At 42.6% G+C, this 14,985-nt stretch overlaps 1 protein-coding gene across 6 annotated transcripts in view; it reads left to right on the forward strand.

Moving 5' to 3' along the window:
* baiap2a (BAR/IMD domain containing adaptor protein 2a) overlaps positions 1–14,985 on the forward strand; it is a 59,421-nt gene that overhangs the window by 30,653 nt on the left and 13,783 nt on the right. For 5 of the 6 annotated variants that reach the window (XM_058049791.1, XM_058049795.1, XM_058049794.1 and 2 more), the window contains 3 exons: positions 9,172–9,233; positions 9,484–9,555; positions 12,971–13,108. In XM_058049791.1, coding sequence (XP_057905774.1) covers positions 9,172–9,233; positions 9,484–9,555; positions 12,971–13,108 — 272 coding nt within the window. Of the gene's footprint in view, positions 1–8,080; positions 8,916–9,171; positions 9,234–9,483; positions 9,556–12,970; positions 13,109–14,985 lie in introns of those variants that run through there. The other variant, XM_058049797.1, reaches the window with a different exon arrangement.

A 14,985-nucleotide genomic window follows, 5' to 3' on the forward strand; every position in this document is an offset into this window, starting at 1 on the left:
TGCTGCTGGCACTGTAGAGGTACAGTTCATTGAGGAAACATGACATTCCAAAATGTACTTTGACATTGTGAAGCAGAGCATGAGTCCGTCCCTTGGGAAAGAGATTTCCAAATACACCTCCAAGATGACAAATGGTGGCAGAGTTGCCAAGTCTGTCTCCTCCAGAATTGAACCCACATTTTGGGGCATCCTCAACGAGAAGGAAAGTAGGTAGAGTGATGACACCAGTGATGTCATCGTCATGCTTGCTGGAATATGAGATACTCAGTTTTCAGGTCTCAACATACATATACAGTGCATCCGGAAAGTATTCACAGCGCTTCACTTTTTCCACATTATGACAATGTGAAAAAGTTTTTTTTTTGAATTTATTAAAAATAGAAAACTAAGAAATCACATTTACAAGTATTCACAGCCTTTGCCATGAAGCTCAAAATTGAGCTCTGGTGCATCTTTTTTCCACTGATCATCCTTGAGATCTTTCTACAGCTTAATTGGAGTCCACCTGCAGTAAATTCAGTTGATTGGACATGATTTGGAAAGGCACACACCTGTCTATATAAGGTCCCACAGTTGACTGTGCATGTCAGAGGACAAACACCAAGCATGAAGTCAAAAGAACTGTCTGTAGACCTGCGAGACAGGATTGTTTTGAGGCACAAATCTGGGGAAGGATACAGGAAAAAATTCTGCTGCTTTGAAGGTCCCAATGAGCACAGTGGCCTCCATTATTCGTAAATGGAAGACGTTTGGAACCACCAGGACTCTTCCTAGAGCTGGCCGGCCTTCTAAACTGAGCGATCGGGGAAGAAGGGCCTTAGTCAGGGAGGTGACCAAGGCCCAGATGGTCACTCTGTCAGAGCTCCAGCGTTCCTCTGTGGAGAGAGGAGAGCCTTCCAGAAGGACAACCATCTCTGCAGCAATCCACCAATCAGGCCTGTATGGTAGAGTGGCCAGACGAAAGCCACTCCTTAGTAAAAGGAACATGGCAGCCCGTCTGGAATTTGCCAAAAAGCACCTGAATGACTCTCAGACCATGAGAAACAAAATTCTCTTGTCTGATGAGACAAAGATTGAACTCTTTGGTGTGAATGCCAGGCGCCATGTTTGGAAGAAACCAGGCACTGCTCATCACCAGGTCAATACCATCCCTACAGTGAAGCATGGTGGTGGCAGCATCATGCTGTGGGGATGTTTTTCAGCAGCAGGAACTGGCAGACTAGTCAGGATAGAAGGAAAAATGAATGCAGCAATATATAGAGATATCCTGGATGAAAACCTGCTCCAGAGTGCTCTTGTCCTGCTGAAAAATGAACCTTAGCCCCAGCCTGAGGTCAATGACCCGAAGCACACAGCCAAGATCTCAAAAGATTGGCTTCAGAACCACTCCGTGAATGTCCTGGAGTCCAGACTTGAATCCGATCGAACATCTCTGGAGAGATCTGAAAATGGCTGTGCACAGACGTCTCCCATCCAACCTGATGGAGCTTGAGACTTATTGCAAAGAAGAATGGGCAAAACTGCCTAAAGATAGGTGTGCTAAACTTGTGGGATCATATTCAAAAAGACTTGAGGCTGTAATTGCTGCCAAAGGTGGATCAACAAAGTATTAAGCAAAGGCTGTGAATACTTATGTAAATGTGATTTTTTTGTTTTCTATTTTTAATAAATTCAAAACATGTCAAAAAAAACATTTTTCACATTGTCATAATGGAGTATTTTGTGTAGAATTTTGAGGTAAGAGATTAATTTAATACAGTTTGGAATGAGACTGTAACATGACAAAATTTAGAAAAAGTGAAGCGCTGTGAATACTTTCCGGATGCACTGTATGATATATTAAATATATAGAATGAAGTGAGCACCACGTGTGAATATACAGTATATGCTAGTGTATATTTAGTGTCCGTAAATCGTGGCTTTGTGTATTTCTGCCACAGAATCCCAATATTCCCACGCAATCCTGCCCACCAGTCCACTGCTGCTTGGGCTAATAATTGGCTGTCACTTTGTCCCCCCACCCCTCATGAGCACTTATTAATCTGCAATATTTGTGGCATTGTGAGGCTTGAAGGCAAATAAAGCAGTACTGAAGATGTTAAGTGCATTCCTCAGCGGCGAGTCTTGTTTATATTCCTCACTGCCAAGAGGTTAGTACTATTTATGTGCCAGATTTGTCAGAGTACACGTTTGAACTCATTGGAAAATTACGACAGACCATGCAGATCCTGTTTTCAAAACTAGAAATATGAAGAAATACTAAAAAAAAGGCCCAAATAGCTGTCCTCGGCTATGCCTGCAGCTATGCCTGCCTGTAACTATGAACATATAGCAACATTTACACATTTTAGCTCACAGTTCATAGCAAAATAGCAGCAGAGAAAAAAAATCGTTAGATGAGACATATGCCAGTAGCACTGTATGAATTACAATAAAAAAATACCTGCAGTCCCCCAATATTTGAGCACTTCTCTAGTTCAGTACTACGTAGCCCCGACTCCACTCATGACAGCTGATACAAATAACATTGGTCTTGTCAAGAGAGCCCTCTGCCAGCGCTTTGGAATGAAACTTACCATTAAATATAACATCTTTCTTTCTCCATTTCTTCTCAATATGTGATCCCGCTTGTAGCTTTCATACCACTGCATTTCCTCAAACTACAATGTGAACGGATAGTCAAACACGCTGTGTGCATGTTAATCATGCATAAAGCATTTATGCTTTTTCCACTTTTCTGACCTATAAATGTAGTTAGAATGTTGTATTGTTGTGTCAAACCATGCCAACGATACAGATACAGATAATGTGATTTGCGCATTTGCAAGTGAGCCCTGAAAGAAGTTTGGGATGGCTCAAATTTCTCAGTTTCAAAAGGCATGGTAAAACTGTTCTTTTGTGATGTCACAGAGGGGCGGACTTCCTTATATCGTTCATAGTTAGGAAGCACTTTGGGTGTGTGACCAGTCACAGCGGAGTGTGGGTGGAATGAATTAAAGCAGACCGTTTTGGCACAAAGTACAAATCAAAGGAAATACAGCTGTAATAGATGCAGATTCTGGAAGAACTAGAAAGATTTGTGTGCTGGTTATCATGTGCAGCTAGTCAATACAACTCAATACAAAGGGAGGAAAAATTAGCATAATAGGTCTCCTTTAAAGGAAACTTCCATTAACATGTTAACTTCGACTACCTTAAAAAATTAAGTTTAAAAAATGTAAAGAAATAATTTGACAGACTAGAGCACTTTACTCCAAAATTGCTCTGTTTACTTCCATAGCTATTATAATGGTAAGAAAATGAATTCGCTAAAAACTGAATTGATTGTAAACTGATTGTTTTCGCTTTATACCCATCACCAAGAAGAAATCTGAGCAGCATGGGGTATTTATTTTTTGCAGTGCTGCATGAAGGCTTTTGTGGGCAGGGTGTACCTAACCTCATTTGCATGTTGAGCACCACAATAATGCACTTCCACAAAATTGCGTTTCCAAATATTAAATTGCTGCCGGCTCTCCATCCACCTTTCCCCCTGGTTAACAATGAAATAAACTCACTCGCTCTCTCTTTCTGCAGTACTTACAGTTCAGCCTCCCCTTGCTGGAGGATATCAAATCACATGTGATCTCCTTTAACAACTCCTGCAAGTTGCTAATTGCCGCGACTTAATAACATGCGTATGATTCAGCACAAAAAGGCGTCTCTTTTGGGAAATCACACAGGAATATGAGAGTAAAAACTGTCTGTATTAAAACTGACTCACTCTCACTTGAATATAGGCTGCTAAAAATTTTGCTTTTCTATGTAATAAGATCATAGATTTCTCTATATGACAGGAGCGCAAAGATCCTCTCTACAACAAGTGATGTTGATATTTTTACAGTTTAAGGATCCAAAGATCCTCTATCAGCAGGAGTGTGCTGCTGTTTTAAAAAATATTTAGCAACAAAGATCCTCTGTGAAATGCAAAAATGTTCTCACCTGATGTTGAGTGCTGTTAGCTGATGCGTTGAGGTGCAGGCCTGTATTGGAGTACAGTCTTTAGCCCAGCCTGGCCTCTCCTCCTCCCTCCTCCTCGTCCGTTAGCACCTGTCCCTGTTTAAATGAGGGCAGAGGAGCTCTTTTCTTAGCTCGGTGCCATCCTCCCCGGGGTCCCTGCCTTCCCCTTCTGCTCTATTTCTGAGACACGCACTGCATCATGGGAAGGCACTAGCCCCCACACTCATTTCATCCATCAATATACTCATTCACAGTGTCTTCATTCAATCTGAGCTATGGCAGTGATGTCCAGAAGCTAAGTTTCACCTTCTTATTAGCTGGTCCAGTTTTTGACGGCACAAAGCAAATGAATCAATTTGTCAGCATTGTGGGAGGAAGTATGCTGGTAGCATGCAAACCTGCATCTTCCCATTTTCACTCACACGCTTTGGGGATTGTTTCTTTACTGAAATGCTAGAGTGTGTTTTGCAGGCGTTTGACCTATGCTCAGGTGAGGGTACTCTACTAAAAAGCAAGCAAGCTAATCAAAGCAAGATTACAAAATAATGTTACTATGCACATGGGGCGCTTACATCCTGTATATTCTGTATACGTAGAAGCACGTTGTGTTTAGTGTTGACTACGTACTTTTAAATTATTCATTCATTTTCTACCGCTCATCCGCACGAGGGTCGCGGGGGTGCTGTCTTTGGGCAAGAGGCGGGGTACACCCTGGACTGGTCGACAGCCAATCACAGGGCACATGTAGACAAACAACCATTCACACTCACATTCATACCTATGGACAGTTTGGAGTCACCAATTAACCTAACATGGATGTTTTTAGAATGTGGTAGGAAACCCGAGGACCCGGAGAAAACCCACGCACGCACGGGGAGAACATGCAAACTCCACACAGAGATGGCTGAGGTTGGAATCGAACTCTCCTAGCTGTGTGACCTGCGCGGTAACCACTCGACCGACGTGCAGCGTCTTTTTAATTAAACTAACTTTATTTGTCTTATAGCTGGACAATCAACACAATGAATGGAGTATAAATCCATGTAAAGAAAATTGCACTTGAATAAATAATGGATAATTGTGTAATATTCCTTAGCAGGAAGGCTTAACACATAGCGGAAGACACTGTCTGTGAGCGCGCACCATTTTTTTGCTGATTGGTGGCTGTGAAATCTTTTATCGAACACGCACACCAATAACAATCTCTCTTGCTCCCCGTCCACATTTCTCTTTGGTTTGTCAAATCAATCAGCCTGCTTGTAGTTCATCTTTGTCATGCTGTCCATTACAAGCCAGTGTATTGTGCAGTAATTAAAGTTCGGCTCGGGGGACACGGCCTTTTAGCCATCATGCGTGGGTTTATGATTAGAGGGGATGTCAAAATGATGAGGTGGCGTTAATGGAAGTAGATGCAAACATTTGTACAGTAGATAGCCACCAAGTTATCCTCCAAGGATGATTTATGTAACCTTTGCAACCTTTGTCAACCTACTGCAAATCCTCTTGCTACTTGAGTAAATTTTTCCCCAACTAGTTAAATAATTATTGTTTTTCTGCTGTACAAGTGTTAACAAGTTGAAAGTAATCATTGGCTTTGCATTCAGAAAGTAGAAGGCACTCCACCGCCAAGGCAGCCCAGTTTTCTCCAAATCCTCCTAATCCTTTTGAGAGTGTAAAAAACAGTGGTGCTGACACCCAATTTAAATTTGAATAACTTATTTTGGGGGGTTTGCATGTTTGTCACACTTAAATGTTTCAGATCAGCGAGCAAAATTAGTCAATGACAACACAACTGAACACAAAATGCAGTTTTTAATTGAAACCTTTTGTTATTAAGGGAGAAAAAAAACTATAAACCTCTATGGCTCTGTGGCCCAATCAAGCATTTGCGATAACTTGCAATCAGTCTCTTACAGCGCTGTTTGCGGAGCGTTTGCTGCAACTACCGTGCGAGGTGTCTGCGGCAGTGGGGAGGTCCCACATGATCAACACCACTTGTTGTTTACAACACGTTTTTTACAGTATGCTGCACGAGACAGGAGAAGAGGAGCGTTTGTTCAACCTCCTCCTGAAAATATTTTCAAACAAAATTTACATTTCAAAAATAAATTTGAATTTGAATGCAATTTCTGATGAGCTGTCCGTGACCCATTTTGGTTACAATCCCACTAATCAGTGGTGTATCGTATACAGTACACAATAAATAATAAATAATGCTGTATATGTTCTCCATTACCAAGGCAACTTTGCCGCCTTTATAATAAAATTACATTGAACCTTTCAGGCGGCATTTCCAAATGTGTGATATTGATAGTGTGCTGTTCTCATAGACTTACATGAACGCCGGAGTCCTAACGAGCATTGAAACTTAATGACCATTGCCAACGCCTCTATAAAATGCCACAACAAATGGGCCTCTTTCCCAAGTGCAACCTGCCCGCTGGTCATGTGTCTCAAAGGGTTTGTTGGAGCCCAGCAGGCCTGCTAAGCAGCTTACGCAAACTCATCCCTAATCACAGCCCCTTTGGCATTCTGTCAGTGGCTTAAAACTCGCTGGATCAATTAATAAATGAGCAGCCATCACTCACACACGCAGAAACAAGCATACTGGCAGCAGCACAAGAGAAAGCAGGAGAATAAAGAATGAATGAATCACTGATGGCCCTCCTATTGTCATCACTTTTAATTGCTGCACAATGTATACAGTGCCAAAGCAGGGAGAAGGAAAACATCACACTGTGGAGCTGCAAATAGTTACCATGGTAACAATCAACAGAAAGTTATACTGCTGAACTCAGGACTAAGTAGCAATGATTACCTGAATGTGAGAACATGTGAGAACTATGTGGACGACAGGACGCAACCTGTGCGAGTTTTCATAAGACTTGCCAGCCCTATGAAGACATCCGCATTCCGTCAGAGAACGATGCTGGCATGGAGCATACATTCTCCTGCACTTGTCACTGTATCTTCCCAGCTCTCTCAAATGCAGCACAACAACAATGTTCTTCTTTGTGAGTTAGGATGATGTGCACCTGCAGCTGAGCAGCAAGCAGCCACACGCCTGCAAGGTGGTACGGACACTTCACTGTGGAGATGCAGTGCCTACTTGTGTAACAACACCCACACGGCCTAAACAGAATGTGGGCTGGAGTAAAACAGAGCAGAGATGGCACAAGAAGGGGAGGGAGAGAGAAGCTTGATTGCTTTCGAAGGTCAAGCTGGATTCACTACACCGGGTTGTCATGGAGGCAGGAAAACGCCGGGGTCGTTGCTATGGGAGACGAGGGGCAAAAATTCCGTTCAGTGATCTACTCAAAGCTGTGTGAGATGGCACTACGATAGAATGGTCTTTGTGTATTTGAAAGTACACACCCTGAAAAACCACCTCATTTAAAAACACTTTATCTGCACACACTCAGTGGATGAATACGCGTGATAAACTTGGTCTGAACTCTTGTCCCATGTTGTGTGCGCTCAAGCCCACTTAGGAGCCAATGACTAGAACATGAAAGGATGCTAAAAAGTAAAACTGGCCCAGCCAGTACATCTGTGCAGCCTTGCGCATGTGGGGGCCCGGCAACGGTGTCACATATTTGGGCCACAATCATGGTATGAAAGGGAACACAAGATGGTGGAGGAAAATGGTTTCTGTTGTAACATTCAATTGTATTAGTTACATGCTAAGTTAAAACGTAACAGTAATATTATAGCTACATTATATAGATATTAAAAATAAATACAGTACAGTGTTCCCGCCCTACTTGGCTAGATACAAAAAATTAAGTGTTTCATGCATATATTCCTCCTCTGGCCATGCGGCTTCGCAGTTCAGATGTGGCGTTTTTGTGTCCTTGTTGAACCGCGCTGCTTCAGCTGGTGTGTTTATTTACCCCACAAGCCGAGGATTCATGTGCACGGGGTCCGGCTTGTTGTGCGGTGACTGGCTGCTCCTGCCATTTGTGTGTTTAGAGTGTTTTGTCGGTGGGTGTTGTAGGTTTTTGTGGGGGGGGGGGCACGTTAAGAACACGTTAAAAATGTAATAAAGCATTAAATACAATAATAAAATAAAATATGAAATAAAAAAATAATCCAAAGCAGTTGAAACATTTCCATCTCAATAATAAAACCACTACACTGCTTAGTTGTTGGTGTCGCTAACGCGGGATCAGATCCTTTAACATACTGAAGGATACTATAACGGCTTGGCAGTTATTCCTACCATACCAGCACAAGTTTTGTGATTTCCGACTGTCTGTGACTGTGACAGCCTGACTCGGAATTTATGTTTAGATTGCTTAGTTTTTATCACTATATCAAATCATACTGTCATTGCTGCTACCAGAAGCCACCCGCCTGCTTCACTGCCCCCCCCCCCCCCAACCCAATGAGCAGTTCAAGTGTCCTCCTCCGCTGTGCTGCTGTCTTGTGTGTGTGTGTGTGTACACTTGTTGCATTGTTTGTGCTGTGTGTTGGCACAGAGACTACACCAAAGCCCTTCAGACCACGACTGGACCCACAAACATCAGATAAGGCTAAGATATTCTCTTTAACTGGCCAAGCATGAGAGTGGGAGTGCCCTGAGATATGGAGAAGATTTGAGTGTGGAAGCTGTGTGTGGGCTCGTGTAGAACATTTCTGTTCTGTAACCTGCACATTGAAAGTAAACATCAATTTGAATCTTCTGATGATTTTCTCAGTGTATTGTGTATCCAGTCCCAAGTAATGGTACATATTTAGTAACACATGAAGTACCTTGGTCAAAAGGGCTTTGGAGCTTCTGTTTGTGTCTCTGTCTCATTTTGATGTCCTCTGTCTTTCTACCAGGTCTCAATGTTTCTCTGTCCTTCGCTCAATGTTGCTCTTTGTGTTTTTCTTGGACAATGCACTGCACTTTGAGAAGAGGCAGCTTGTAGGTATATCAAACTGAAGCACTCTTTCCAGCTGCATGCTTTATCCTCTTTGCCGTTTTTGTTGTTTGTATGATGTGGACAACCGTCCTTTCTCTAGATGTTAGTAACATTTGGTTATTTTGTTATTGTCTACGTCTTGCATGCGCCTCTCCATCTTCTTGTGTTTGCGTGTATATGTGTGTGTGCTCTGCAGAGATTTGAGTGCTGCCTTTGGAGTAATGTTTTTTGGGGTGTTGTTTTTTTTTTCCCCTGTGTGCAGGGGATGTGCTGTTCCAGATGGCTGAGGTCCACAGACAGATCCAAGTGCAGCTGGAGGAGATGGTTGGTATTGTGACCTCAACCTGCATAGAATAATGGGATATTATATTATGGACTTAAAACTCTCACTTGTACTGTATAATGATGATAATGTTTAATAATTTACACGCATATGGTTGCATTCTTTGTAAAAGCTGAATTTTTTGCTGCAGTTCTTTTATATTATCAGTCAATGTGAAATCCTTAACATATGCATGAGTGAAATAATCACATTGGATTCACTTGGTTGTTGTTTTTTTTCACCACAACTCAGCTGAAATCTTTCCACAATGAGCTGCTGTCAGAGCTGGAAAAGAAGGTGGACCTGGATGCCCGCTACCTGACTGTGAGTCCACATTTAGGTTCTACATCTATGGATGTTTAATTTGATGGGAAAGGTTGAGGTTTTAGATAATAGTTGGTGTTAGCAGAGAGAACACATTGGAGCTGGTCTCCAATGTGATATCTTTAGACTGTGTGGGATGCAGCCTCAGTGTAGAGCAGCATTGATGTGTGTTGTTTTGGGGGAGGGGATGGGATAGTCTCCATTATTGTATGATGTGTATTGTCAGAAGGGCTTGGCTTCGCATCAGCTTCTCTGTTCATGCACACACACCTACATTACAGACATTGCCTTGCATTCAGCTGTAACCACCACTTGACTTGAATATAACCCCGCAAACTTGAGTTGTCCCCCGCCCTCAAAGGAAGGCGAGCAGATGTGCGCCCCCGCCCCCACAGCAGCATAACAACAAAAGGAAAATGTGCTGCTCATTCACTTGCAAGGCCACACAAAGTTATCCTGTCATGAGGCTTTTACTGTATTTCCTCATATGGTGGCCACCGTGGGGTGTTTTTATTCAACTTCAGAGAGTGGCAGGTGTTTTCCCTCAGTGTTCTGGAAAGTGACAGTACATCTATGCAGACCTGCGCTACAGGAAACCAGCTTCAGGCAGCATTATTCTGCTCAGTACAACACTTGCATAGAAACTGGAGCTGAAAGGTGGAAAAAAGTTTTATTCTCGGATGATAAAAGAATGTAACCTTAATGGTCCAGATGTCTTCCAACGTTACTGGCATGACAAGGAGAGCCCACCTGAGATGTTTTCTGCCTGGCTCAGTGGAGGGGGGGCCAACATGCGTTTTCATTCACTGAGACACTGGAGCTTCATGTGGTGTATGGTTGTCAGGCGGCGGGGAGCAGATATTGCAGCGGGCATCCCTAATGACCGAGGGCCTTCGTCTATGTGTTCGTCAGCTGGGTTTTTCAACAGGACAACGTTCCAGTACACAATGCTTTTGGACTATCCCACATCCTCCCCTGATTGAAATCCCATAGAGAACATTTGGGGATGGATGGCAAGGGAAGTTTATGAAAATGGCCATCAGTTCCAGACAGTTGATGCCCTTCATGAAGCTACTGCTTTTTAATGCAATGTTTTCCAGTGGAAAAAAAAGATGAGGCAGCCACCTTTTGCCTTCTCATACAGTATCAAGTATTCCAAAGTATGAGATGCATGATGCAGTGCAGTTTGGACAAACCACCACTGCAATAATAAACATTGATGTATACATGAAGTATTGTGGCGTGTGCACACAGAGTGGTTATTAGATGTAGAAATGTAACATCACTTTTACCACCTGTACTTCTACTACCGTAAATTAGAGCAGTTTCCACCAATATGCTGTATTCCTGATCAAATTGTCTCAAACGTTTAACCCGCCTCAAAAAAGAAAATCCTTTTTATAAGATGAAAGAAAAGCGTGCACACCACTTCCCCCGCTCCCTGCGGTGCTTCCCTCTCCTGGCTGTCTCCTCTCTCATCTCGCACGGTGGCTTACCCTGGGGTTTACGTGTCAGTCGCACGCGGAGGTCACAACGTGGGCATAATGCTGCCATCTCACTGTGAAAGTTCATCCTCTGTCCCAATCATAAGAATTATCTGTCAAACACTTTCTGGGCATCAACACTGCCAACATCACACACAGTTTAATATTTTACCACGAGGGATGCCCTGTTTACACAACACTTCATCCTCTCTGACCACTACAGGCTTTCATTTTTGGGGAATTTAATGTGAAAGCAAACTGGATGGACATTATAAAATAATAGGCAAGTCTGTCATATCATATTATTTATTATACATGCATATTATTATCCAAACTCCTACTAAAAAAGAAAACCGAAGGTCGCTCATCGCCATCCTTAGCATCTCATCAGTTGTGTGGTATCGAACCTCCCGTGTGAGCACTCCGCTGTTTCCTCATATGCAAACACACCATCTATGTCACACCGCCGGTCCAGTTGCTATGGCAACAGAGCTGATGCAGCCCGGGAAATTGTTTTTCTTTACCAATAAATAAGTGATTAAGGAAGAAACAGAATACATTAAAATGACAAAAATGTGTGAGATGGTTCTTTCACTCCCAAATTAACTTAACTCATTTCTTTTCATTTCAAATAAGGACACTGGTAGCCAAGGCCAAACAAATGGATAAATCCTGATTTGCATAAGTTTTGATTCATTAAGTACTGAGAAGGTCGCACGGCTCGGCCTGAGTTCAATTCCACCCTCGGGCATCTCTGTGTGGAGTTTGCATGTGCGTGGGTTTTCTCCGGGTACTCCACCTTCCTCCCACATTCCAAAAACATGCTAGGTTAATTGGCGACTCCAAATTGTCACGAGGGTCGTGCTGGAGCCTATCCCAGCTGTCTTCGGCACTAAAGGCGGGGTACACCCTGGACTGGCCGCCATCCAATCACAGGGCACATATAGACAAACAACCATTCACACTCACATTCATACCTATGGACAATTTGGAGTCGGCAATTAACCTAGCATGTTTTTGGAATGTGGGAGGAAACTGGAGTACCCGGAGAAAACCCACGCATGCACGGGGAGAACATGCAATCTCCACACAGAGATGGTCGAGGGTGGAATCGAACACAGGTTTCCTAGTAGCTGTGAGGCATGCGCGCTAACCGCTTATCCTTCCGATTTATAAAAAATAAAATAAAAAAATGTAGGGCCCAAATTGTCCCTCACACTTAATTCCAATAAAACTGTGCCATTTGTAATATAATATGACATAATATTTTACATAATAATTTGATATGATAATTTTAAAAAGTGGGTCGAGTGGTTAGCTCCCTCACAGCTAGGAGACCTGAGTTCAATTCCACCCTCGGCCATCTCTCATGTTCTCCGGGTACTCCGGTTTCCTCCCACATTCCAAAAACTAGGCTAGGCTAATTGGTGACTCCAAATTGTCCATAGGTATGAATGTGAGTGTGAATGGTTGTTTGTCTATATGTGCCATGTGATTGGCTGGGGAACAGTCCAGGGTGTACCCCGCCTCTCGTCCGAAGACAGCTGGGATAGGTTCCAGCACCCCCGCGACCCTCGTGGGGATAAGCAGTAGAAAATGAATGAATGAATAAATTAATTTAAAAAGTTTGACAGTTAGCCTTGATATACCGGTATATTGACAATCCATCCATTTTCTACTGCTTATCCTCACTAGGGCCATGGGTATGCTGGAGCCTCCCCCAGCTGTTTTCGGGCGAGAGGCGGGACTTAAATTGACCCTGGACTTAAATTTAGTGTGTTTATAGCAGTACCTATTGCGACACGCCTTCGTACTGCGGTCATCTCCTACCATGCCTTTAGAGTCGAGGGAACATAATCAGTCAGACCTTTCACCCTATTGTCCCTAATGCCTAATTTCAGGCCTAATGTCGCATTTGTGCCACCCTGCAGGCCGCCCTGAAGAAGTACCAGATGGAGCACAAAAGCAAAGGGGAGAGTCTGGAGAAGTGCCAGGGGGAACTGAAGAAACTGCGCAGGAAGAGCCAGGGCAGCAAGAACCCCTCCAAGTATGGCGAGAAAGAGATGCAGGTGAGTGCCTCATTGTGTCTAAAACCTCTTGATTTATGTTTATATGAATATGCGTCCCACTGCTTTCAGACAGTTAACTAAGATGTCACCAATACAGACCTCCGACGCTAGACATAATCCTATTGTACAGTTGTACCTAATGAAGTGTCTAAAAGGTGGAAATGCTCCAAATATTGTTCATGAGTCGGAAGTGTCATTCCAGCTGAAGGTATGTTTGCTTTTGGTATCATCTTGTGTGGTTATTTGCCTTGCAAAGTAACCCGACAGAGCAGTTTAATGCAAATGAGTCCAGTGCTGCCTTCAATGATAGGAATAAAAGTTCCAGTCATAGTCATGCAGTAATAAACTTACCATTGAAGACTTTTCTAGAGTTGAATGAAAAAGAGCAGCAAATGGCGTCAGCTGGCGCCTGAAGGAGAGGGCTACAGAGATCGTGAACTAACAGGCCTCGGCTCGCAGGCTAATTACATGATCCCACTCTGAGGTGGAACCGGGTCACAGCACAATCAATAGCCGCACCGGGAACTTTTCTACAGCAGTTGTTAAGACGGCATATTGGACAGACGCACGCTCAGCCCCGCCTCTTTGCAGAGTCAACACGCAGTAACAAAGATGCCATTTCCTCATGTGATGGCAAGGCAAGGCTGGGTTAAACCAACACTGTTCTTTTATTGAATTTGTACTCTTGTGTCAGGAAGAGATAAAAGTTTCAAAATGGACAAGGAGACTTGGCAGGAGCAAGAACAACTGACAACTGACAACAATTTACAAAAAACAACAGGACAGTAGGAAACGTCACCAGCACTGTCCAGCATCCAGCTATTTATTTCACAGTGTGACATTTTTTGCTAAAGTTACAATTGGGATCATATCGTTCAAATTGAACCAATATCGCCCTTGAATTGTATCAGCAACCGAAAGAAATAATCATTAAAATCATTAAAACCATCCATGACATTAAGAATGATATACAAACACAAAAATATTGTCATTAACAAGCAACAAATCAACTCTTTTGTTGAATAGAACTTCAATTAGTTATTTTAGTCAACGTCGACAATATGAATATGAATAAGCCACTTCAGTGATTGACTGCATATTGAATAATACAATAGTTTGCTGTGTTACATTCAAATAAATATTCTAACACTGAAAAACATTAATTCATTCATTCATTCATTCATTCATAGCATGTTTTTGGAGTGTGGGAGGAAACCGGAGTACCCAGAGAAAACCCACGCATGCATGGGGAGAACATGCAAACTCCACACAGAGATGGCCGAGGGTGGAATTGAACTCGGGTCTCATAGCTATGAGGCTTGCGTGCTAACCACTCGGTCGCTGTGCAGCCCACTGAAAAACAATTACTTCAAAATGTATCCAGCCAAGGTTTCTTAAATGTATTATTTTTATTCATAAGACCACAAAATTGTTTCCGATGAAAATGAGTATACAGCAATCCCTCGTTTATCGAGGTTAATTGGTTCCACACCCGACCGTGGCAAGTACGTTGTAACAATTTGTTTTACTAATGATTTCTGTTCATATGATGATTCATTGTTCAAGGACGATATTGGTTCATTTAGAATGATACAATCCGAAATGATTCATACCTGGATACTGGACAGTGCAGGTGACGTTTCCGAGAGTCCTGAGGAGTGAATGAATTATGGATGCAAACAATGAATGGCAAATGCAATCACATTTTCTTCGACCAACACTTGAGGTTGAATTAACAATGAATTAACAGGTTGAATTAAATCAAGTATGTGATTCATTCTATCTGATAAATTAAAATATGACTTGATCTTTAATTTGATACCTCGTTCACATCTCCAAGCCAAGTACTAAAGAAGTTAGATCCGATTTCATAGCGG

This window comes from Doryrhamphus excisus, chromosome 15, assembly GCF_030265055.1.
Source record: "Doryrhamphus excisus isolate RoL2022-K1 chromosome 15, RoL_Dexc_1.0, whole genome shotgun sequence".
Classification (NCBI taxonomy): domain Eukaryota; kingdom Metazoa; phylum Chordata; class Actinopteri; order Syngnathiformes; family Syngnathidae; genus Doryrhamphus; species Doryrhamphus excisus.